The following is a 24,184-nucleotide window of genomic DNA, read 5'->3' on the forward strand; positions in this document are numbered from 1 at the left end:
ACTTCAAATCGCAACTCCTCATCACAACACCACCTACAGGCTTGACAGTTAACACAGGTAAGTGTGGATACTTTTATGAAGCAACTTTCCCAAAGGATGTGTTTAATCCAGGAGTTTTCAATGCATTTTGAAATGAAGTGTTTTGAGCTTCCACCCTTTTTATTATATTATGTACGTTAGAATATAACCGGTGAAAACATTGGATCTGTTGTCCACCAATGTGACCACTGGTAACAAGCTGTAAGGGTCAGCTGACCCAGTAAACCATGTAACCAATAACAGAATGATGTGATGATCAGCTGACTCAGTATAAATTAGATCATGTTGGGAATTGTGGGGAGCTGGGAATGGCCCAGGGTGAGGCTTCAACTTTGGAGTAATGAAGTTTCTTTATTAAACATAAGAACATAAGAAATAGGAGCAGGAGTAGGCCATCTGGCCCTTCGAGCCTGCCCCGCCATTCAACAAGATCATGGCTGATCTGAAGCGAATCAGTTCCACTTACCCGCCTGCTCCCCATATCCCCTAATTCCCTTATCGATCAGAAAACTATCTACCCGTGATTTAAACATATTCAACGAGGAAGCCTCCACCACTTCAATGGGCAGAGAAAAAGCCTACTGCATCTGGTGTTCCCAAGCAGTCTCCCATCCAAATACTAACCAGGCCTGAGTCTGCTTAGCTTCTGAGATCAGATGAAATTGGGCACCTTCATTAAAGTTGTAAACATTTCTTTGATTTATAAGTTGGATTAGGTTTTGTTAAATTTTTATTGTCTACACTGGAAGAGTTCCTTCTGGATCAACATTGAATTCTGCGACAGTACTTATCTATTGCATAGTGTAGATTCATAGTGCCGAATTTCACACTTGCTTTCGTAACATTAGACACTCTAATATTGAAGATTACAGATCAAAATCATTATTTTGGTGGAAACATTGTGGTGGAATAACTGATAATTTTGGCCATACCTAAACAAAGAACGCAAATTTTAAAAATGTTTAAAATTGAATCCAGTCAGTTTCCCGCAGATCACAATTTACTTCATTAACATTAAGAAACATGCCTTTCACCCAGTCTGATCGGCTGAACGTTATTTCTGATGTGAGTGTGTTAGTTAATCAATTAGCTGTTTGTGAGCATGGTTTATATATGTGCCCACCCTCTTAACTAGGCAATAGTTTGACAAAAGAAAAAGTGCTTTATAATTTTTTTTTGTGGTAGTTTTTATGAAATGTATGTTTTCATTAATTACATTTAATTGTAAAGATAAAAAAAGAACTCATGACAAGCATCACGCTCTGCTTCACAGTTTAAGCCAAACAAAAATTTCCAACAGTAAGACTGTAAAAAATATCCATAGATAAAAAGCCTCATCTTAAAATAAAAAAGCTACTGACTATCTTAAAGAGATTGTTATCATCATCTTTCCAATGCTAAATTCAGTAACATGAATCAACTTTATTAAATCTTGTGCCAAAGAACAGAAAGTATAATGCAAAATAATACAACCATTTAACTAGTGTTTTGTTTAGTATAAGAGAGAACAAAAGGAGTCACATGTCGGCCAGACCTGGTAAGGGTGGCAGATTTCCATCCCTAAAAGACATTAGTGAACCAGATGCTTTTTTCCAATAATCGACAAGTGTAATGGTATTCAGTAGATTCTTAATTCCAGATTTTTTGTTTTTGATTGAATTCAAATTCCACCATCTGCCGTGGTGGGATTCAAACCCAGGTCCATAGAACATTAGCTGAGTTTCTGGATTAATAGTCTAGCGATAATACCACTAGGCCATCACCTCCCCTGCTGTACCAAAAGTGGCAATCGAAAGCAGGGATCATTATTAAAAGCGAATCAGATGAAGAATATGGAAATATTACAGCTAAAATGGTTTAGCAAACCCCAGTTGGAAAAACTAGCACTGGCTCAAACATGTGATGAATGTTCCTTCTCTGCGACCCACTCCTGCTCTAACTTCTTATGACCTTAATATCTTGTGTCGGAGGAAAGACCCTCCAAAGCAGCAGAAAATGCAACATAAATGGTCAAATGTATTTCTGCTTCCTTACATGGTGTTCCAAAATATCGGAGAATTACTTCATTCGTCTTGACTTCTCCTGCAACGTTTTTGGCCATGCATTGGTAGGCACCTTGGTCTGACTCTTTGATGTCTTGAATCATCAGTGTGCCATCTTCCAATAGGTTCACACGATTGTCATCCTTCATGTCTATCTCATTACTGAGGGGACATAAATAAGTAATGAGGATGCAGCATGGGAGCTTGCGCAAAGTGATACATGAACTAAATGCAAAATAAAAAGCTCATCCAAGGGTACAACAAAGAATTGCAAATGCAATATTAAATTAAAACACACCCTTCAGGTTATTACTGGTCTTGCTCTGGACATAACAAAAAAAAGTCCTCCTTTAAAAAGCCTTGGTCAAGCCTCATCTAGAATCCACTGTCTAGTTTCAGTTCCATCAAAGAATGGGAATATGGAGACCTTGGAAAAAGTATGGAAATGAAAGCACTAATTAATTGAATTAGAGATCCTTAGTTACCAGAACACATTTAGAACTGGGGCTTTTTAACTTTGGAAAAGTGTAAAATTTGAAGTGGGTCTTGAAAACAATATAAGGATTTGATTTAATTGAAATGGGTAGATTATTCAGGCTGCAAGGGTTATAATGGATATGTATATGTTGGTTGGATGCTGGAAGGTGCTTCCTTTTGCAAAGCTTCCAGAACAAGTTGCCAGCACAGACTGTGGGTGCAGATTTGCAGCAAGTATGCCAAAAGGCAGCTGGGCAGATTCCTGAGAATGATAAATATATAGAAGGTAGTTGAGTCACTGATAGCTGAGCCAGTTAGTCATTGCAGTTGCCTTCATCACCTTCAGCGAAATTTCCTAGAGTCCTCTGGGAAATTTCCTAAATTGTCCTCTGTTTTTTCCCTGCATTTTGCCCCTCTTGGAGATTTTGTGACGGGGTTGGGAGAGGGTAAAGCAGCAAGAGACGGGAGGTGGAATTGGCTAATGGTGTGTGGATGTTACATCGTGCTGGAGTGGGACAGGCTTGGTGAACCAACTGGTCTTTTCCTGTCCTCCATTTTTATATGTTTGTGTGGGATTTTAAATGTAGTACAGATGAAGTATATTAAAAAAGTGACTGAAGATCATGAGTTTAAACCAAGGGAGGGGAGAAAGAGGGGAATAAAATAATTATTGCTATACAAATATTGCAGAAATGTAACATTGGTTTTGAATTTTTTTTTGCCTAAGTATTGCAGTTGCCTATTCTGAGGCATTTGCTTGGTGCATAACAGCTGAAGTGTATTCAGTTCAACAACACTATTAGAATAAAAGTTCCATAAATATTCCTGCAGTCAATAAATGCTTTGAACATGGAGCGAAATCTAGGTCTATACTTCACTCAATGAACCACCCTTAACGAATACAAATATGAAAGAGTGAAGAAATGTGCAGTTGTAATCCAAGATATATTGTGGAGAAAAAACGCTCAACTAAAGTTCAAATAGCTTATTTTCCAATACAGTCCCTGGATATTATGGAAAACTCCATATATCTGGACTGTTGACAAAGGAGGACCACCCACAAATTCAAAAAGGCAATAGGTGGGCTGTTGTGTAATTGAAAGAATCTGACACTTTAGGAACATTTAAGCGGTTATTGGATAGGCACATGGAGCACACCAGGATGATAGGGAGTGGGATAGCTTGATCTTGGTTTGAGATAAAGCTCGGCACAACATTGTGGGCTGAAGGGCCTGTTCTGTGCTGTACTGTTCTATGTTCTATGTTCTATACCATGTTAAACCCTTGGAGGACTTGGTGTGATCCCCCAAAGCAGCACGTGGAAACGGATTTGGTAACAGAGGACATATACCAGTTTCTTTTTACAAATGTGTGCTGAGGCCTTTGTCTGTCTACGCAGGTGGGTATAAAAGACCTCATGATATTTTATTCCAGAGATCAGCAGGAGTGCCTTTGCTGTCCTGGTCAACATTCATCCCTCAGCCAACAGCACTGAAAAACAAATGACTCGGTTGTTTATCTCACTGCTGTGTGTGTGATCTTGCTGTGTGCAATTTGGCTGCTGCTGCTTTCCTACAATACAACAGTGACAACACTTTACTGCTATTTAATTAGCTGGAAAGTGCATGGTGTTTTTTTTTAGAATTTGAAAGGCACCAGATGAAAGCAAGTTCTTTCTTTCTTTGTAACATTATGCTGGCTGATTAAAAAACAATCAACTACTGATCTGCAGAATGCAGTTTTGAGTGGCTGAAAAAGAGAGGGATCAAAATAATTGGGCCAAAGGTGTTGCTTAGCAACAATTGCCTTGTTTTTCTGAATTTATTTTGTATCTTGTGTCTCTGTGGGTGCCCCAAAGCAATTGACATCCAATTAAAGAGCAAACGCATAGTTTTTTAGGCAATGTTTTGGCAACACTATTTAAAAAACAGCAAATGAGATTATCTTTCTAACTCGAAAGAGTAACAGATATAGTGAAATGTGTCCTTCATCAACTTGCAGTCTATGTAATTTGTAATAATGGAATTGTTTAGCCAAAGATGACATGGAGTATGCCAATTATTAGGAATATGTCAACATGGTATCAACAGTTGGAAGAAATTTTACAATTAAGTGAACATTTCTTGGGAATACACAGCCATAACAAATTAGCTGTTCCACCAGTTCCTTTGGGAAGTCCCTCGGAACATTTGCTTATAACAACATTGAACACCTTTTTAGGATCTCTGCATAATAGCAACTACTTACTGTCCGAAATTGTGAATGAACTGGAAGACCCTCCAATTTAAGATTGATAAGAGGTCATAAGACCATAATACATAGGAGCAGAAGTAGACCATTCGGTGTATCGAGTCAGTTCCGCTGCCATTCAATGAGATCATGGCTGCTCCGAGAGGAAAACCCTCACCTCTAGGATGAGAGGTCATTGTCTTAGGATAAGGGGTAGCAAATTTAAAACAGAATTGAGGAGAAACTACTTACGCCGGTAGTGGTGGTGGAGGCGGATTCGATAGGGTCTTTTAAGAGACTTTTGGATAAGTTCATGGAAGTTAGTAAGATAGAGGGTTATAGGTAAGCCTAGTAGGTAGGGACATGCTCGGCACAACTTGTGGGCCGAAGGGCCTGTTTGTGCTGTAGCTTTTCTATGTTCAATGTTCTACTTCTCCCAAAGGGTTGTGAATCTGTGGAATTCGCTACCCCAAATTGCGTTGGATGCTGGGACAGTGAGTAAATTTAAGGAGGAGTTAGACAGACTTTCAATTGGTAATGGGTTGAAGGGTTAAGGAGAGAAGGCAGGAAAATGGGGATGAGGAGCATATCAGCCATGATCGAATGGCGGAGTGGACTCGATGGGCTGAACGGCCTAATTCTGCTCCTATATATCTTATGAGCTTATGAACTCCAACTTCCAGTATTATCCCCATAACCTTTGATTCCCTTACGGATTAAAAATCTATCACAGATTTGAACATATCCAACAACACAGTTAACCAGTTTGGCTCTAGCGAGAAATTCTGCGTTCAACTGGTTGATTCTAACTACCTCGTGTCTGCTTATTCAAGGCAGACCCACATTGTCCTATTTGACCATGAACTCACATCCTGGCCATTGGTAAAACCACAGTCTTCACTTCTGCAATGTTGCTCACTTCCATGCCATCCCTCCTCATCCTTCAACCTTCTCAAGTCCCAGTTTACACACACTGATATTCTGACAGCAGCTTGCTACGTGTTTCACTCCATCATTAATAGTACAGTCTTAAACTTGAGAACATTCTTGCAAAACAATTACACATCATCCTACTCCTTCCCAGCCTCAAAAACACAGAATCTAATTCTTTAATAATGCCTTAGCCACCTGTGCTAAGTGCTCTGAGTCCTGTTTGGTGTAAGTATCTTCTTCCCTGTAAAGGGTTCTTTTGTTACAGAGAGCAGATAGTTACTGCTTGCAATTATTGCGATTGATAGCTAGTCTCCTTACAACCATTCTATTACCGCGTCTTTCTCTGATCTGCCAGTGACATTCGAGTTATTGTCTACTTACATTTCCTACTTTCTCATGTTACAATTATTTTCCTCTTGTTTATTTAGAATGGTTTCCACACCTCTTGTGAAGATTAGACACTGTTAAATATGAGAGTTACCCAAAGGAAGCTTAGCCTTTGCTACTCTGGCAGGGTATTTGCACTTGATGAACACTTTAGATGACAAGGTAAGGGGCACTGGGACTTCAAGAAGTAATTATCCAACTTAAAAGACCCACAAGTGGGCAGTATGATAACATCAAGCAATTTTGCACCCATCACATTGTGCTTATGCCATGCAGTTAGTATTTTTGTTGCAGTTTTTACTAAAGTAGATTATGATTATCAGCCACCACTTTGAATGGCTCCACTTGTGGTTTCACGCTGTGACTCCTCTGGATACTCACTTATTGTGTAACCAGATAATGTTGGGTTTAGGGTTACCCTCTGCCCGGCACGTGAAGTAAACGGTGTTTCCCAGAGTAACATCCACATCCTGTGGCTCGGAGGTGATACGAGGTCTTTCTGTAAGAAAGCAGGATTTGTGTTGAGTTCAAATTGCTTTCTCTGAATCAGGAAAAGCCAAAAAAGGTAACTGGAAACGTTGAGAATTGTTATCACTGTGCTGCTGATGAGTAACTGTGCATAACGGGTCTGCAGCTGAAACTCTCAAATGCCTCCTATCCAAAATTACGTTTACCCAATAAATCTAAACCCAATGTCCTCGATTTCCCCTTGTTACAAAATCCGACATAGCACAAGAGCATAAACCACTTTGGACAGCTTTGGGGCATGTACCAGCTGCGGTCAGTTAATAGCAATCTCACATTGGAGTCAGAAGGTTGCATTCCCAAGCTCAGAATCAGTTTAGAATGACACACTTGCTCATTCCACATTGCCTTAAGTGGCAGTCTTAAGATGAGACGTTAAGCCGAACTCCCATTTCACCATTCTGTCAGAAATTTAAAATCTGTAAACTCCTCTCACCAAACAACATTCAAGCATGGATTAATCCAGGCAACCTGGGCAGTGCCTCTGGCCAGGCCAGGTCAGAAACTAAATACTACAACTGTTCCCTGGACCACAGAGCATGTGTGAGCAATCCCACGGGTGATCAGCTAACATATGTATTGCACTTCCATCTGTAGCAGGCCATATTTAGGAATTGTTTGTTGGGCAAAAAAAAAAAAACAATTCGGCACGGTAGCACAATGGTTAGCACTGCTGCTTCACAGCTCCAGGGACCTGGGTTCGATTCCCGGCTTGGGTCACTGTCGAGTTTGCACATTCTCCTCGTGTCTGCATGGGTTTCCTCCGGGTGCTCCGGTTTCCTCCCACAGTCCAAAGATGTGCGGGTTAGGTTGATTGGCCATGCTAAAATTGCCCCTTTGTGTCCTGGGATGCGTAGATTAGAGGGATTAGTGGGTAAAATATGTAGGGATATGGGGGTAGGGCCTGGGTGGGATTGTGGTCGGTGCAGACTCGATGGGCCGAATGGCCTCTTTCTGTACTGTAGGGTTTCTATGATTTCTATGATAGTAGGATAAACGCAAAATACTGCGGATGCTGGAATCTGAAACAAAAACAGAAAAATGTTGGAAAATCTCAGCAGGTCTGACAGCATCTGCGGAGAGAGAATAGAGCCAACGTTTCGAGTCTAGATGACCCTTCGTCATCAACTTCTCCTTTAGGGTAAACTCCATTTTTTCCCCTATGAAAATAAGAGCTTGAACTTTCAAACTCTGATGTAACTTTGACACCCAAATGCAGAGCATACACAGGCTCGTGATTTATGACAATGGTTCAATAATCCTAATATCAGTTATGTTGAACCAACCCTGCAACTCTCACTGGATTCTGCCTCAGCCTCAGGCTGAAAAACAACTACTCTCAGCCTCAAAACAGTTGCATTTCTGCCTTGGAGGTGAATTCTGCCTTCACCCACGGTCTCAGCCCTTAAGATGGTTCCATTCCTGGCCTCAGCCCAAGATCTTGCTTCTCCAGGTTGCAAAGTATAGCAAACAAACTTCCCTCCATTGTTGCATGAACTTAAGTCTCAATGCTTGGATCAATTCCCACTCTCACTCCTCAATTCAGAGAATCACAGAATCCCTACAGTGCAGAATGAGGCCATTCGGCCCATCGAGTCTGCACTGACAACAATCCCACCCAGGCCCTAACCCATAACCCCATGTATTTACCCTACTAATCCCCCTGACACCAAGGGGCAATTTAGCATGGCCAATCAACCTAACCCACCCATCTTGGAGCTTGGGAGGAAACTGGAGCACCCAGAGGAAACCCACGCAGACACGGGGAGAGTGTGCAAACCCCACACAGACACCGTTACCCAGCAGGTCCATTCCCTCACTCAGTGTTATATTAACTGCCCAACTGCTTTGCTCCCCTGGAGTGTTCCACCTCCCTACCCAAACATTGCACTCCCTCTCAATCCCCACCACCACGTACGAACAAACCCAGAGGGATCAACTAGCTAACAAGAATGAAATAACTGAGACAATTTACCACAATTAAATTCCTGTACTGTTACTGTTGTAATCGACCGCCCCTGCAGCCTTCTGGGGTGTTCACAGGTAGCAGCTGTCTGGGCGTTACCATGCTCAGCATATTTCTTTAGCAGTTCTGCCAGCCACATTAATTCACAATCACAGATCAGTGAATTGGAGTCCAAACGACTGCAAAATAAAATTGTAATAGAAATACTGTAAACTCAATGCCAGAACAATTCACAGAGTATGCAGCTCGATTGTTTAGGGAGTGTGTGCACCATTTTGTTAAACATCCGGGAAGATTTATTCTGATCATAAGGAACATTCAATCTACTTATGTGTCACATGTAGCAACTCAAAAACTGCTCTGCTACCAAGTATTTCATGTTTGCTTGTCTGTTTAAATTAGTGGGCCTCGAGGCACTCTTGGCATTTTTATCTCTTTGATGGTTTAATCCTGAATTAGAATACCAAAATTCATTAGCATCGGTACCTCCCGACTTGACTATTCCATTGCTTTCCTGGCTGCACCCGACATTGCTGTCTGTGCCCTAGCCCACATCAAGTCCTCCTCATCTATTGCCCCCTGGAGGATTGGGAGCTGAGGCGGGGGGGGGGGGGTTTACGCAATGAGTGGTAATGACCTATAACTCACTGCCTACGAGAGTAGTGGAAGCAGAGACAATCAATGGTTTCAAAAGGAAATTAGATAGGCATTTGAGGGTTACGGGGGCAGAGAACAGAGGAAGCATTCGTAAGGTCTAAAAGACTTAGGACAGATGAAGCCCTTGAAGAACATAAAGAACATAGGAAGGAACTTAAGGAAAGAGTTCGAAGGGCAAAAAGGGATCATGAAAAGTCCTTGGCAAACAGGATTAAGGAAAATCCTAAGGCATTTTATACATACCTATAGAGCAAGAGGGTAGCCAGGGAAAAGGATTGGTCCATTTAAGGATAGTGGAGGGAATCTATGCATGGAACCAGAGGAAATGGGCAAGATACTAAATGAATACTTTTCCTCAGTATTCACCAAAGGGAGGGACTTGATGGATGAGGAGCTTAGGGTAGAGTGTGTAGATATTCTGGGTCATGTCGATATCAAAAAGGAGGAGGTATTGGGCATCTTAAAAAGCATTAAATAGTAGATGAGTCCCCAGGGCCTGATGGGATCTACCCCAGAATACTGAGGGAGGCAAGGGCATAAATTGCTGGGATCTTGACAGAAATCTTTGTATCCTCATTGGCTACAGATGAAGTTCCAGAGGACTGGGGGATAGCCAATGTTGTCCCATTGTTTAAGAAGGGCAGCAGGGACAATCCAGGATATTATAGGCCGGTGAGCCTTACGTCAGTGGTCGGGAAATTATTGGAAAAGATTCTTAGGGATAGGATCTATTCACATTTGGAAACAAATGGAGTTATTAGAGATAGACAGCACAGTTTGTGAAGGGGAGGTCATGCCTCACTAACTTGATCGAGTTTTTCGAGGAAGTGAAGAAGATGATAGATGAGGGAAAGGCAGTGGATGTTGTATACATGGACTTCAGTAAAGCCTTTGACAAAATACCTCATGACAGACTGGTACGAAAGGTGAAGTCATGTCATAGAAATCATAGAAACCCTACAGTGCAGAAGGAGGCCATTCGGCCCATCGAGTCTGCACCGACCACAATCCCACCCAGGCCCTACCCCCACATATTTACCTGCTAATCCCTCTAACCTACGCATCTCAGGACTCTAAGGGGCAATTTTTAACCTGGCCAATCAACCTAACCCGCACATCTTTGGACTGTGGGATGAAACCGGAGCACCCGGAGGAAACCCATGCAGACACGAGGAGAATGTGCAAACTCCACACAGACAGTGACCCGAGCCGGGAATCGAACCTGGGACCCTGGAGCTGTGAAGCAGCAGTGCTAACCACTGTGCTACCGTGCCGCCCCTAGAATCAGAGGAGAGCTGGCAAGGTGGATACAGAACTGGCTTGGCCATAGAAGACAGAGAGTAGCAGTAGAGGGGTGCTTTTTTGAATGGAAGGCTGTGACTAGCGGTGTTCCACAGGGATCAGTTCTGGGACTTCTGTTGTTCATAGTGTATATAAATGATTAGGAACTGGTCTGATCAGTAAGTTCGCAAATGACACGAAACTTGGTGGAGTTGTGGATAGTGAAGAGGATTGTCAGAGGATACAGCAAGATATAAACCGGTTGGAGACTTGGGCAGAGAAATGGCTGATGGAGTTTAATCCAGACAAGTGTGAGGTAGTGCCATTTGGAAGGTCCAGTGCAGGAATTATACAGTAAATAGTAGAACCCTTAGGAGTATTGACAGGCAGAGAAATCTGGGCGTACACGTCCACCATCAATGAAAGTGGCAATGCAGGTGGATAAGGTAGTCAAGAAGGCACACGGCATGCTTGCCTTCATCAGTCGGGGCATTGAGTATAAAAATTCACAGGTCATGCTGCAGCTGTATAGAACCTTGGTTAGGCCTCATTTAGAATATTGTGTACAACTTTGGTAACCACACGACCAGAAGGATGTGGATGCTTTGGAGCGGGTACAGAAGAAGTTTATCAGGATGTTACCAGGTCTGGAGGGTATTAACTATGAGGAGAGGTTGGATAAACTTGGTTTGTTCTCACTGGAATGACCACTGGAATGGGGGTGACCTGATAGAGATTTACAAGATTATGAGTGGCATGGACAGAGTGGATAGTCAGATGCTCTTTTCTAGGGTAGAAAAGTTAAGCACTTGGGGACATAGGTTTAAAGTGCTTGGGGAAAAGTTTAGAGGAGATGTGCGAGGCAAGTTTTTTTATGCAGAGGGTGGTGAATGTCTGGAACATGCTGCCCGGTGAGATGGTGGGAGCAGGTATGATAGCGGCATTTAAGGGGCAACTAGACGAATACATGAAAAGAATGGGAATGGAAGGATACGGACTCCGTAAGTGCGTACGATTTTAAATTAGGTAGACATCATGATCGGCGCAGGCTTGGAGGGCCGAAGGGCCTGTTCCTGTGCTGTCTTGTTCTTTGAGAAGGGGATTATGTACAGAGAAAGCTGACCAATAAGTCAAATGGTCATCTTCTCTACCATTACAACTCTGACACGATGCATGAACTGCTGCTACCTGTCAGGACCAATCTTTGATATGGCCCCTCAGGTGGTCACACCGAATGAATGATAAAGAAAGTGTTGAAACAAAGTCGACACATCTGTTGATTGGGGCATGCATTACTTTAATTACTAAAACTATTGAGCTTCATTTTAGAATTATGTGAAGAGGTAGGTCTTGTGAAAACACCTGGAATGGTTTGGACCACAAACATGATGGCTCGTACTCTCCATGACAGTGACTATTTAATAAGAGCAGCCCCATTCCAAAATTCCGTTTCAAATAAAACCCAACATAAAGTAATTCTCCTTATTCCGAATGATGTAACTACCCAAAGTTTAGGTTGGCAAATCAGGGATGCATCATCACTGCACTTCCCCTAGATCTCACTCTCATTAAGTATTAGACATTGCCTTGAAAATAATTATAATTATATATCCCTTCTTCCATCGAGAAAAAGATACAAAAGTCTGAGGTCACCAACCGACTCGAGAACAGCTTCTTCCCTGCTGCCGTCAGACTTTTGAATGGACCTACCTCGCATTAAGTTGATCTTTTTCTACACTCTAGCTGTGACTGTAACACTACATTTTGCACTCGCTCCTTTCCTTCTCTATGAACGGTATGCTTTGTCTGTTAAGTGCGCAAGAAACAATACTTTTCAATGTGTGCTAACACATGTGACAATAATAAATCAAATCAAATCAAATGAGCATGAATTACACCAGGGCCTGAGAAAGATTAGGGTGGGGTTCTTCCTCCTGTTCAAGCACCCTATTCCTGATGGAGACCCTCCCCCCCACCCCTGCTTGAACTCACTGAATGCCCCCACCCAACCTTCCAATTGTCGCCCCTTTACCTCTTCGCCATGCATGTCTGACTGGCTCAAGTGAGGTTGCCCTGTCTGATTCGTCAGCAAAACCTGGAGATGGGTCATCCTCCCACATGGCGATGGAAGATATGACCTCAGACAATTAATCACCCAACGACTGTCATGGCTTCCCAGGCTGATGGAAGCAGGTTCAGGGGAGGCAGTGGCGTGGTGACATTGTTGCTAGGCTAGTAATTCAGGGTGACGCTCTGGGGACCCGGGTTCGAATCCCACCGCGGCAGATGGTGAAATTTGAATTCAATAAAAATCTGGAATTAAAAATCTGGTGATGACCATGAAACCATTGTCGATCATTGTAACAACCCATCTGGTTCTCTATATGTCCTTTAGGGAAGGAAATCTGCCATCCTTACCTGGTCTGGCTTACATGTGACCACAGTAAGAAGTCTCACAACACCAGGTTAAAGTCCAACATGTGACACCAGAGCCACAGCAATGTGGTTGATTCTTAAATGCCCCCAGGAATGGGTAATAAATGCTGGCCCAGCCAGCGAAGCCCACATCGCACAAATGAATAAAAAATAAGCAGTTTGCAGCTGGAGAATGGGGCCCATCACCTCCATGACAATTCCAGCCCATAAGGAGCTCGATCCTCTGAGTCAAACAGATTAAGCACCCACCCATCCTACTTCAAATTGATCCATTTATTAGGTTAATAGATGGTGGCACTCGATTAGATAAAAAAAAGGTGTAATTCTTCATTGACACAGTTAACCAAGTTTCAGAATGTTCTGTGACGGTTGATGAACAATTTGTTTTCCAGGAACAGTTGAGATGTGATAATCAGTCAGTGTGACTGACTGAGTAGATTTTTACAAGCCCTCCTGTCACACTGGCAGATAATAGATCAATTCCCAAAAACACGCTCAGCAGGAAATACTTACGTCGTCTTATCACCAAATCTCAACCTGCTGCTAAAGGCAGATTAATGACTTTGATTTTGAGGCACTGATGGAAGTGCCAACTGGTTTAACTCAACCTTTTTTTCCTCGCTGAAATGATTAAACAAAGGGACACATAATGGTTGTGTTCCCATGAAGAGATTTCTATTCCATCTCTGCTGCTTTACTATTATAGTACTCCAGTGTTGGTGCTGCTAACTCCTGAAAGAGAGGTTATACGGCAGCTCACCATAGTAAACTCTCTGGTTTTGTTAAGACTGGCCACACTAAATACACAGAACAGCGGCAGGACACGCAAACCCAAGTAAAACTAAGCCTGCAAATCACCATTGGTCCACAAGAAGCTGAATCCAAGAGCATGAACACCAGGAAATGGCTCATGGATGTCAGGCACCTGGAACTGGACTTAAGAAAGAGAAATATGATACCTATTTAAAGTTTATTTATTAGTGTCACAAGTAGGCTTACATTAACAATGCAATGAAGTTACCGTGGAAATCCCCTAGTCGCCACATTCCGGCGACTAGGGGTCCTGATGAGCACTTGAGGGTAATAAACCTGCAGGGTTATGGTAGAAGAAGCAGTTTTTGAGTTGCTACAGGTGACGCACAAGTAGATTGAACAGTGTACCGGTTTGGGTACGCTGAAGGGGAATTTAGCATGGCCAATGCACCTAACCAGCATGTCTTTCGGACTGTGGGAGGAAACCAGAGCACCCGGAGGAATCCCACGCAGATACGGGGAGAATGTGCAAACTCCATACAGGCAGTGACCCAAGCCGGGAATCGAACCCGGATCCCTGAGGCAGCAGTGCTAACCACTGTGCCGCCAAGTGGTTGGCATGTAGCCAACAAGATCCAGTGAAAATAAATGCTGATATAATGGCAGCAATGGACCATCACCCGGAATGTCAATGGTTCCTGGAACACTCAGCCCCATCACTTTGATCACTGTAGCGGGATAAGCCTAAATCTCTTAGATGAGTGGAGCCACTTTCAAAAGCAACTCCATACTTCCACGTTTGACCTTTTTAGGCAGATAATACCCATGGCTCTGAATTTCTGAAAGGGGTTTCCCCAAATTTCTGCCACAACCTTAGCCCAATTGCAGAAATCCCAGAGAAACTGCATTTATACAACTTCTCTGAGGTTTCCATCAATCCCTGGCCAATGTGACAGCAAATCCTGTGGAGTTCCTACCCTTCATGGTTCAATCAGCAGCAGTGCAAAACCTGCAATCAAAACGTTTCCATCCCCTTTCTCTTTTAAAACGGTCGTTTTGGGATTGGAGGAAGTAACAATCTCCTCCTAATTTTGTTTTATTCCTTCTCACGACATGGCTGCTGCCGACGAGGGCAACATTTAATGCCCATCACCAACTGCCCTCGAGAAGGTGGTGGTGAACTGCAGCAGAACATCTGGCGCAGTGGGAGGCAATGGCCTAATGGTATTATCACTAGACTATTAATCCAGAAACTCAGCTAATGTCCTGGGAACCCAGGTTCGAATCCTGCCACAGCAGGTGGTGGAAATTGAATTCAATAAAAAATATCTGGAGTTAGGAATCTACTGGTGACCATGAAACCACTGTCGATTGTCGGAAAAACCCATCTGGTTCACTAGTGTCCTTTAGGGAAGGAAATCTGCTGTCCTTACCTGGTCTGGCCTACAAGTGACTCCAGAGCCACAACAATGTGGTTGACTCTCAACTGCCCTCGGGCAACTAGGGATGGGCAATAAATGCTGGCCAGCCAGTGGTGCCCATGTCCTAAAAAAAAGGTACATCCACGGTGTTGTTAGGGAATGAGATCTAGGATTCTAGGATATGAGTGGCACAGTGCTTTGCATTGCTGCCTCACAGCGCCAGGGAAATGGGTTCAATTCTGGCCTTGGGTGACTGTCTGTTTGCACGTTCTCCCCTGTCTGCATCGGTTTCCTCCAGATGCTCCGGTTTCTTTCCAGAGTCCAAAGATATGTAGGTTAGATTGACTGGCCATGCTAAATTGTCCCTTACTGTCCCAAGATGTGTAAATTAGAGGAATTAGCGGGATAAATACATGGGGTTACAGGGATGGGGCTGCGGTAGGATGCTCTGTCAAAGAGTTGGTGCAGACTCAATGGGCCAAATAGCCTCCTTCTGCACTGTACGGTTTCTATGATTCTAACCCAGTGGTAGTTAAGGAACGGCGATCTAGTTTCAAGTCTGGAGAGTGAGAGACTTTGTGGGGAAATTGCAGGTAGCAGTGTTCCCATGTGTCTGCTGCCCTTGTTCTTTTCGATTGGAGGAGTTTTTAAGAAAGTGCTGTCAAAGGATATGATGCAATTTCCTCTAAATGTCTTTCCAAACCCCCTTCGAATGTGAGCTAAACCACCAACAGAAACCAACAAGAGGATATCTGTCCATTATCACGGCAGTGACTGCACTTACTGACCGCCACTTTGCTTCAGTGTCACACTGGTTACAAATGTTTTGACTGAAGGTGGGCTTCACTCTTACCCCACCCATACAGGTCAGCTATGCTATTGTTGAATTGCTTGGTATAAGACTTCAATCGCAATTTTCAAATAGCACGCACTTGTTTCTCCTTTGGCGCTGCCATTCTGAAAATTGGACTGCAAGGCAAGGAGGGCGGTTTTCAAACAACTTCTCCTTGGCACATAGTGAAGCCATTCAAGCCTTTGAATACAAATACACTTAGAAATTCACAATAGCTCAATCCCACCAAATGTTGTTACTTACAGTCTTTTCAATGATTCAAGTTGGTGGAAAGTCCCTGGATGTATCCTCGATAGTTTATTGTTGTGCAAGAACCTGCAAAATTAAATAGAACACATTGATTTAAAAAGTGCTAGTTAATTTCAGATGCACCAAAAGGCACTTTATACACGTTTAGCTCAAAAGAATTACAAATCAGATCTTGTTCCAGGCAGTTGCCGTGTTCTGGATTTAGTTAGAAGATTCTCAATGTCACTCAAACAGAAAATCAACATTTAAACATATTTAATCAGAAATTTCTCCTTCCACTATTTTGTCAGACATTAACACATTTATTTTAAACATATTATTTATCTTAATGCCAACAAGAGATGGAGCAGCACGGTGGCACAGTGGTTAGCACTGCTACCTTACAACGCCAGGGACCCGGGTTCAATTCCCGGCTTGGGTCACTGTCTGTGCGGAGTTTGCACGTTCTCCCCATGTCTGCGTGGGTTTCCTCTGGGTGCTCCGGTTTCCTCCAGTTCGAAAGACGGCTGGTTAGGTGCATTGGCCATGCCAAATTTCCCCTCAGTGTACCCGAACAGGTGCCAGAGTGTGGCGACTAGGGGATTTTCACAGCAACTTCATTGCAGTGTTAATGTAAGCCTACTTGTGACACTAATAAATAAACTTAAAATAATAAATAGATAATTTTTAAAAGAACATACTGAGTGTTGCACATCAGTTTCTCACAATGTAATTGAGAGCTCAATGTGTTAGGTCAAAGGCAGAGATATATCAGAAATGTTAAATAAAGCTGTTTGCACCTTGCTGATTCAAAATGGAAATTTTGGTAAAGAAAGTAAATCAGCAAAAATTTAAAGTTTTTAAAGTTTATTTATTAGTCGTAAGTAGGCTTACATTATTATTTGACCCAAAAAAGCTGTACTCACAATCTTTCAAGTTTTGGAAGGTCACTAAATGTTTCAGATTCTAACACTTCTATATTATTGAAGTGAAGGTACCTGTTAGAAATAAAAGGAAATTTGATTATAAAAGCTACAGCGAAAGAGGTGGCCATTCAGCGAACTCTTCAACTGAAAATATCTAATCTCACCCCACTTTCCTGCCCTTTCCAGCCATTACTTTTTTTGTAAATATTTATCCAATTACCTTTCAAATTATGTAACACCAGGTTAAAGTCCAACAGGTTTATTTGGAATCACGAGCTTTCGGAGCGTTGCTCCTTCAGGTGACTCACCTGATGAAGGAGCATTGCTCCGAAAGCTTATGGTATTTGCTACCAAATAAACCTGTTGGACTTTAACCTGGTGTTGTGAGACTTCGTACTGTGCCCACCCCAGTCCAACGCCGGCATCTCCACATCATGGCTTTCAAATTACGTGACAGTGTTGATCTCTAAATGGAAAGGTAGCATTGTTATATCATGGGTCTAGTGATCCAGAAGGCCGGACTAATGATCAGGGCCATGAATTCATATCCGACAGCGACAACTCAAAGTTAATTCAATTAACAGCATAGATTTGGAGTAAAATGTTAGTCTAATTAATAATGATCATGAAACTACTGGATTATCATCAAACTCCCTCTGGTTCACCAATGTTATGAGGGAAGGAAATCTACGATGCTTACCATGATTTGTGACTCCAGAAGCTAGCAATGTGATTGACTCTGAATTGCCCTGTGAAATGACCTCAGCAAGCCAGTCAGGAATGGGCAATAAATCTCGGTCTTGCCAGCAATGCCCCCATCCCATGAATCAATAAAGAAAAGTATAATTTTTAAACTTACAACTGTTCCAGGGAAACCAACCCCTTAAACGCTTGTGCCTGAATTGTCTGGATTTCATTTTTGTAAAGGTAGCTTTAAAAAAAAAGGAAAAGAACTTGTAAGGCAATAATTTATTTTAAAGAATGCATTACCAAGTTATTTATCAGAATTATCGCAAGCCAGATATGAAAACAAATGAATTGTGAAAATTAAATTTCCAACATATTTAATCTGCCTCACAATCTACCTTCGACACTGAGGGGGGTGTGGGGGGATAACCACACATTTACTCTCCCTTAAACTCTAGGTTCAACGCTGGGGTGGGTGGGGGGGGGGGGGGGGGGGGGGGGGGGAGAGAGAGCGGGGTATGGGGACCATACATTTAATCTGCCCTACACTCTACATTCAATACTGAGGGGGGTGTGTACGTGTGTGTGTGTGTGTGTGTGTGTGAGAGAGAGGGGGGGGGGGGTGGTTCCAAAAACCCTCATTTTGATTTTTAATAGCAGTTTGAAACATTTATGTGACAGCCTCATACAAATGTTCATACTTTCCTCAGCACCCCAGTCTGAGCCACTTCTCAGCATCCTGCGCCTTAACTCCCAAGTACATACAGATCAACTTAGAACATTGGTAAAATCCGGTGGCCGCAAAAGATTTACTTGCTGCATTGCAAGTGTTTGGCTCCTTTGAACTTTAGCTGCAGCTACACCCGTAATTTCACTTGTGGCAGAAGCTTGGATGAGGGCGGCACGGTGGCACAGTGGTTAGCACTGCTGTCTCACAGCGCCAGGGACCCGGGTTTGATTCCCGGCTTGGGTCACTGTCTGTGTGGAGTTTGCACATTCTCCCCATGTCTCATGGGTTTCCTCCAGGTGCTCCGGTTTCCTCACACAGCCCAAAGACGTGCAGATTAGGTGAATTGGCTGTGCTAAAATTGCCCCTTAGTCCCAGGCGGACTAGCTAGGGTAAATGCATGGGGTTATGGGGATAGGGCCTGGGGAGGGTTGTGGTCGGTGCAGACTCGATGGGCCTTCAGTAGGATTCTATGATTCTATAATCCTACGACTTTCCTTCAGTCCTTTGGATAGAAATTGGAGAGCATTGTGGATATTGACTGATATTCTGCTGCTAAACGCAATGAAAGTTGTTTTAAATTACACCGATAGTTGTCAAAATAACAAAGAGGCATTCTCTCCTCTGAAATTACACCATTCACTCTTCAGCCCCACACTTAATACTGATAATGCTTCCTAGATTCTCTCCCCTGTCTACTTCACAGTGGCATTGTTCCTTCTCCAATTCTTCCTTCACTCAAACGGATAGAATTTTTATCCCTGCAGTGAGTGACACAAGCCGTGGGCATGAATTCCTGAAACAAAGCCCCAGTTTCATAAAAACTCCAATGATGTGCGAGTTGGCTTGATTGGCCATGGTAAATTGCCCCTTAGTGTTGGAGGGATTAGCAATGTAAATATGTGGCGTTACGGGGATAGTGCCTGGGTGGGATTGTTGTCGGTGCAGGCTCGATGGGCCAAATGGTCTCCTCCTGCACTGTAGGGATTCTATGATTCTATGAGTTTACACTGGTGCTCTTTTCCCCCTTTACCCCCAATTCCCACTGGTCTATCTCCCCTCATTTCCTTCCTAATGCATCAATATGCTGACCTTATCTTAATTGCATCTCAATTGTGGTGTTAGTGCTTAGAGTGGTGGGTATGATGTATAGGAGCGGGGTTGTTGTTTGGAAGTGCGAGAAATGCAATGGATGCCTCTGTAAATAAAAGCTTAGAAAGGGACAGACAAGGCAGCCGGGTTTCATCTTTCTTCCGTCTTGCTGTCTAAGTTTCTAAAAGCTTTATCAATATCTAATCCGAGGAAAGAAAATATTGCACTCAAGGTCCAGTCCATCTCGATGCACGCGCACTTACATACACGGCATAGTTTCTAGCTCCCTACTGTTTTACAACACGCATGCGAATATTGAGCAGGCTTGTTTCAGTGCCAAGATATAGAAATAGATCTGTTAACACAAATGATCAGTTATGCTTTGTGCTAAGTTGGGACGCTGTCCAAGATCGGGTTAGACGCATTCCTTGCACACACAAAACCTTCAAGCTTCTAGAGAATAAAATATCCATCTGGAGATTGCAATATGTTTGGCATCATTTATTAAAAAGATACACTCCTGTGTCATGTCATGTCTCGTGATTTGGCCACCCAATGATGTAGCTGTTTTGTATTATCCACATTTAATAAGTACATGGATACCGTGGCTGTGGAGCAAATGCATGAGGTATGAGTTACAGAGAGATCAATATTACCTTACAGCAAATAAGCATTCCGTAAATTTATCCCACTGGACAAGATTATTCCTGCACATTCGGATTATAAAGCAACATCGCTTCAGAAAAAACAAGGTCAGCTGAATCATGTCTTTCTTCTAATATACGGTGCAACCCACAGCAAGTATATCGAGAGGTGATTTTCATGCAAACTCACAGATATTTCAAATTTTCCAACTCCTCAAAGGCTCTCCGTGGAATTCCCTTAATCTGGTTATTGTTGAGCAGCCTGCAAAAAAAACAATTCAGTAAATAAATCGGTTTGGTTACACTGTAAATATTGCATTGTTTGTATAAAATACAAGAGGGGGGGAAATCTCCCCCCCCGCAACATACACACAAACGCACACACACACACACACACACCTAAACCTTGAAATTCTAAGCTTTTTGCCATTGTGGTCACTTAGTTGTATACATTCATTTTGCATCTGTCACATACTACCGATAGAATCGTAGAATTCTACACTGCAGGAGGCCATTCGGCCCAGCAAGATTACCTAAATCCCACCCAAGCTCTATCCCCATAACCCCACGCATTTATCCTGGCTAGTCCGCACGACACAAAGGGTCAATTTAGCATGGCCAATCCATCCAACTCGCACATCTTTGGGCTATGGGGGGAAACCCCCACGCAGACACGGGGAAAATATGCAAACTCCACACAGACAGCAACCCAAGCCAGGAAGAATCCCGGTCCATGGCACTATGAGGCAGCAGTGCCAAAGTTGCCTGGACATTGTGAGGTGGATTATCAAAGAGCAAAAAGCCACATGAGCCCCCTTCGCAACTCTTGTGATCTCTTGCAGGAGAACTTCAAGGAGGTAGAGGCCTGGAAGGGCAGGGGTTTAGTCTAGCAATGGCCACCTTGATGACCATTGGCAATGTGCACCCACCTGGTCCCCTGGCAAGCGACAGATATCAGCAAAATACCGCTGTGCAAACCTGAGACTCCTGAGACACTGGTACTCATACATCGACAGAACTGATGTTCTGCCTGTAGATCCTGCATTGAGGGTCTCACCCCATTCAAGCTGCATTCTCAGAGTCCATTCCGTCTTGTCCCTTAGAGCTGCACGCGGATGAAGGGAAAGCAGCTACCTGTCCCCTTGTTCCTCACAGGAACAGGCAAAAAAAGGCTGACAGCAGGGAAGTGCAGAACAAGGCCGAGTAAAGTCCAAGACAGGTGTACAGAGCTCCAGGATGGTGGCAATCATTTGTCAAGCAGTATGAGCATAGAAGTGCTGTGAGCAGCAACCTCTCACTTGGGGACGGCTGCAGTTCTTCAGTTCACCATTTGAAGGCTTCCCAGCCGGTCAGTTTCACTGAAGTAACATTCCTGCTGTGATATCACTTGGCGAACAGGAAATTTCCACACAGTTTGCACACACCTGCGCACGTTAAAGCCAGAATTCTGGGTTAAACCCCGAGTACATTGAGGATTTAGATATTTTAATTATTTACCTCACAGCTGGTCTAAAGTTTCCCACTTGCCCAGGAGTGGGTAGAATCATGTTACCTTCCTGAACCAACACTGTATTTCTTGGCCTTTAAAACCCTGCCCAAAGCTGCATCCACCTGCCCTTAACAGTTAAAATTCTGCCCATTGACGGAGCATCTCGCCAATGTCTGTGCCTCGAACTGGGGCAGCCCGGTGGCACAGTGGTTAGCACTGCTGCCTCACAATGCCAGGGATCTGGGTTCGATTCCAGCCTCGGATGACTGTCTGTGTGGAGTGTGCACATTCCCTCCGTGTCTGCGTGGGTTTCCTCCGGGTGCTGCAGTTTCCTCCCACATTGCACAAAGATGTTCAGGTTAGGGGTGGATTAACCGTGCTAAATTGATCCTTAGGTGGGTTAGCCGTGGTGAACGTGTGGGGTTACAGGGGTAGGGTGGGGGAGAGGGCCTGGGTAGGACACTCTATTAGAGAGTCAGTGCAGACACGATGGGCCAAATGGCCTCCTTCTGCACTGTAGGGATTCTATGAACTAGTTGTAAAATTGATGCTGACATAGAAATGTGACCAAAGCCTGGCTGGAATTGGTAGGTTTGTGGACAGAAAGTAAGTGCCCTGTGTGGTATAATACTTAAGGATGAGAACAGTCATTCAACCTATTCTAATACATTCATTTACAATGATCCTATAGTCTCCCCATTGCTGCATCCACTAGTTCCTCAAATGATGACAGCTGTTCCACCTCCACCCTTCGACCTGTAACTCCACTCTGCATATCGATCACTACATGAAGAATGACTTCTTAACTTTCACATGTTTCAAACTGCATTCCTTGTGCAATGTTCACCTTAAGCAAAGGTAATATTCCAAAATCTATTTTTTTCTATTTGCTTCAATATTTTATGTCCTGTCATATGGTCACTGTCAAGTGCCTCCTTTCTAGGTTGGGGCGGCACGGTGGTTAGCACTGACGCCTCACAGCGCGAGGGACCCCGGTTCGATTCCAGCCTCGGGTGACTGCGTGGGTTTCCTCAGGATGCTCCGGTTTCCTCCCATTGTCCAAAGATGTGCCGGTCAGGTGGATTGACCATGCTAAATTATCCCTTAGTGTCAAGGGGATTTGCAGGGTATGTACGTGGGGTAGGGCCTGGGTGGGACTGTTGTCAGTGCAGACTTGATGGGCCAAATCCGGTAGAGGCGGCTGAGGGACATCACTGGTGCATTGTGGGAGAAGTCAGCCCAGCAACATCCAGTAAGAAGTGGGAAGTGGAAGATCTGGCGTCAAGGAGCGGGAAGCCCAAAACACTACATTGGTGTTTCCCTCCCTCCCTCCTCCTCTGACCAAAAAAAAAGGCCACTGTAAGAAGGTAAAAGTGAAGTTAAGAGTTTTATAAATTTTATTAAATAATTTAATTGGTGCTGGAAATGTCAGTCAGTGGGGTGAAGTGCTGCACTTGTGAGATGTGGGAGATCTGCGACGCTTCCAGCATCTCGGACACCAACATCTGCAGGAAGTGCACCCAACTGCAGCTCCTTATAGACCACATGGGTAGCTTGGAGCAGCAGTTGGATGCACTTAGGAGATGAAGGTGGCAGAAAGCGTCATAGATAGGAGCTTTAGATACGTAGTCACACCCAAGGTACAGCCAGATAGATGGGTGGCCGCTAGAAGGGGCAGCCAGTCAGTGCAGGAATCCCCTGCGTTCGTCCCCCTATCTAACAAGTATACCGTTTTGGATACTGTTGTGGGGGATGGCCTATCAGGGGATAACAGCAACAGCAGCCAGAGCAGTGGCATCACAGCTGGCTCTATTGTTAAGCAGGGAGGGACAAAGAGCACAAGAGCAATAGTTATAGGGGATTCTATAGTTAGGGGTGCAGATAGGTGCTTCTGTGGACGTGAGAGAGACTCCAGGATGGGATGTTGCCTCCCTGGTGCCAGGGTCCAGGATGTCTCTGAACGGACAGAAAGCATTCTGAAGGGAGAGGGTGAACAGCCAGAGGTCATGGTACATATTGGTACTAACGACATAGGCAGGAAGAGTGATGAGGTCCTGCAGCAGCAGTTTAAGGAGTTAGGTAGAAAGTTAAAAAGCACGACCTTGAGGGTTGTAGTCTCAGGATTACTCCCTGTGCCATGTGCCAGTAAGGCTAGAAATAGGAAGATAGTACAGCTCAACACACAGCTAAACAGCTGGTGTAGGAGGGAGGGTTTCAGATATCTGGATCACTGGGATTTCTTCCGGGGCAGGTGGGACCTGAACAAGGAGGAAGGGGTGCATCTAAACTGGAAGGGCATAAATATTCTGGCCAGGAGGTTTGCTAGTGTCACACGGGAGGATTTGAACTAGTTTGGCAGGAGGGTGGGAACCAAAGCAAATGTGGATTAACT

The 24,184-nt window shown here is 43.7% G+C and overlaps 1 protein-coding gene across 7 annotated transcripts in view; it reads right to left on the reverse strand.

Moving 5' to 3' along the window:
• Positions 1 to 24,184, reverse strand: part of LOC144508555 (peroxidasin homolog) — a 184,172-nt gene that overhangs the window by 56,444 nt on the left and 103,544 nt on the right. For 3 of the 7 annotated variants that reach the window (XM_078236610.1, XM_078236612.1, XM_078236613.1), the window contains 7 exons: positions 20,494 to 20,565; positions 18,013 to 18,084; positions 17,154 to 17,225; positions 16,243 to 16,314; positions 8,608 to 8,777; positions 6,489 to 6,606; positions 2,074 to 2,243 (listed from right to left, as the gene is read on the reverse strand). In XM_078236610.1, the coding sequence (XP_078092736.1) occupies positions 2,074 to 2,243; positions 6,489 to 6,606; positions 8,608 to 8,777; positions 16,243 to 16,314; positions 17,154 to 17,225; positions 18,013 to 18,084; positions 20,494 to 20,565 (746 nt within the window). Of the gene's footprint in view, positions 1 to 2,073; positions 2,244 to 6,488; positions 6,607 to 8,607; positions 8,778 to 16,242; positions 16,315 to 17,153; positions 17,226 to 18,012; positions 18,085 to 20,315; positions 20,566 to 24,184 lie in introns of those variants that run through there. The other 4 variants (XM_078236611.1, XM_078236616.1, XM_078236614.1 and 1 more) reach the window with 3 other exon arrangements.

The sequence above is a fragment of the Mustelus asterias genome, chromosome 20 (genome assembly GCF_964213995.1).
Source record: "Mustelus asterias chromosome 20, sMusAst1.hap1.1, whole genome shotgun sequence".
Taxonomy (NCBI): domain Eukaryota; kingdom Metazoa; phylum Chordata; class Chondrichthyes; order Carcharhiniformes; family Triakidae; genus Mustelus; species Mustelus asterias.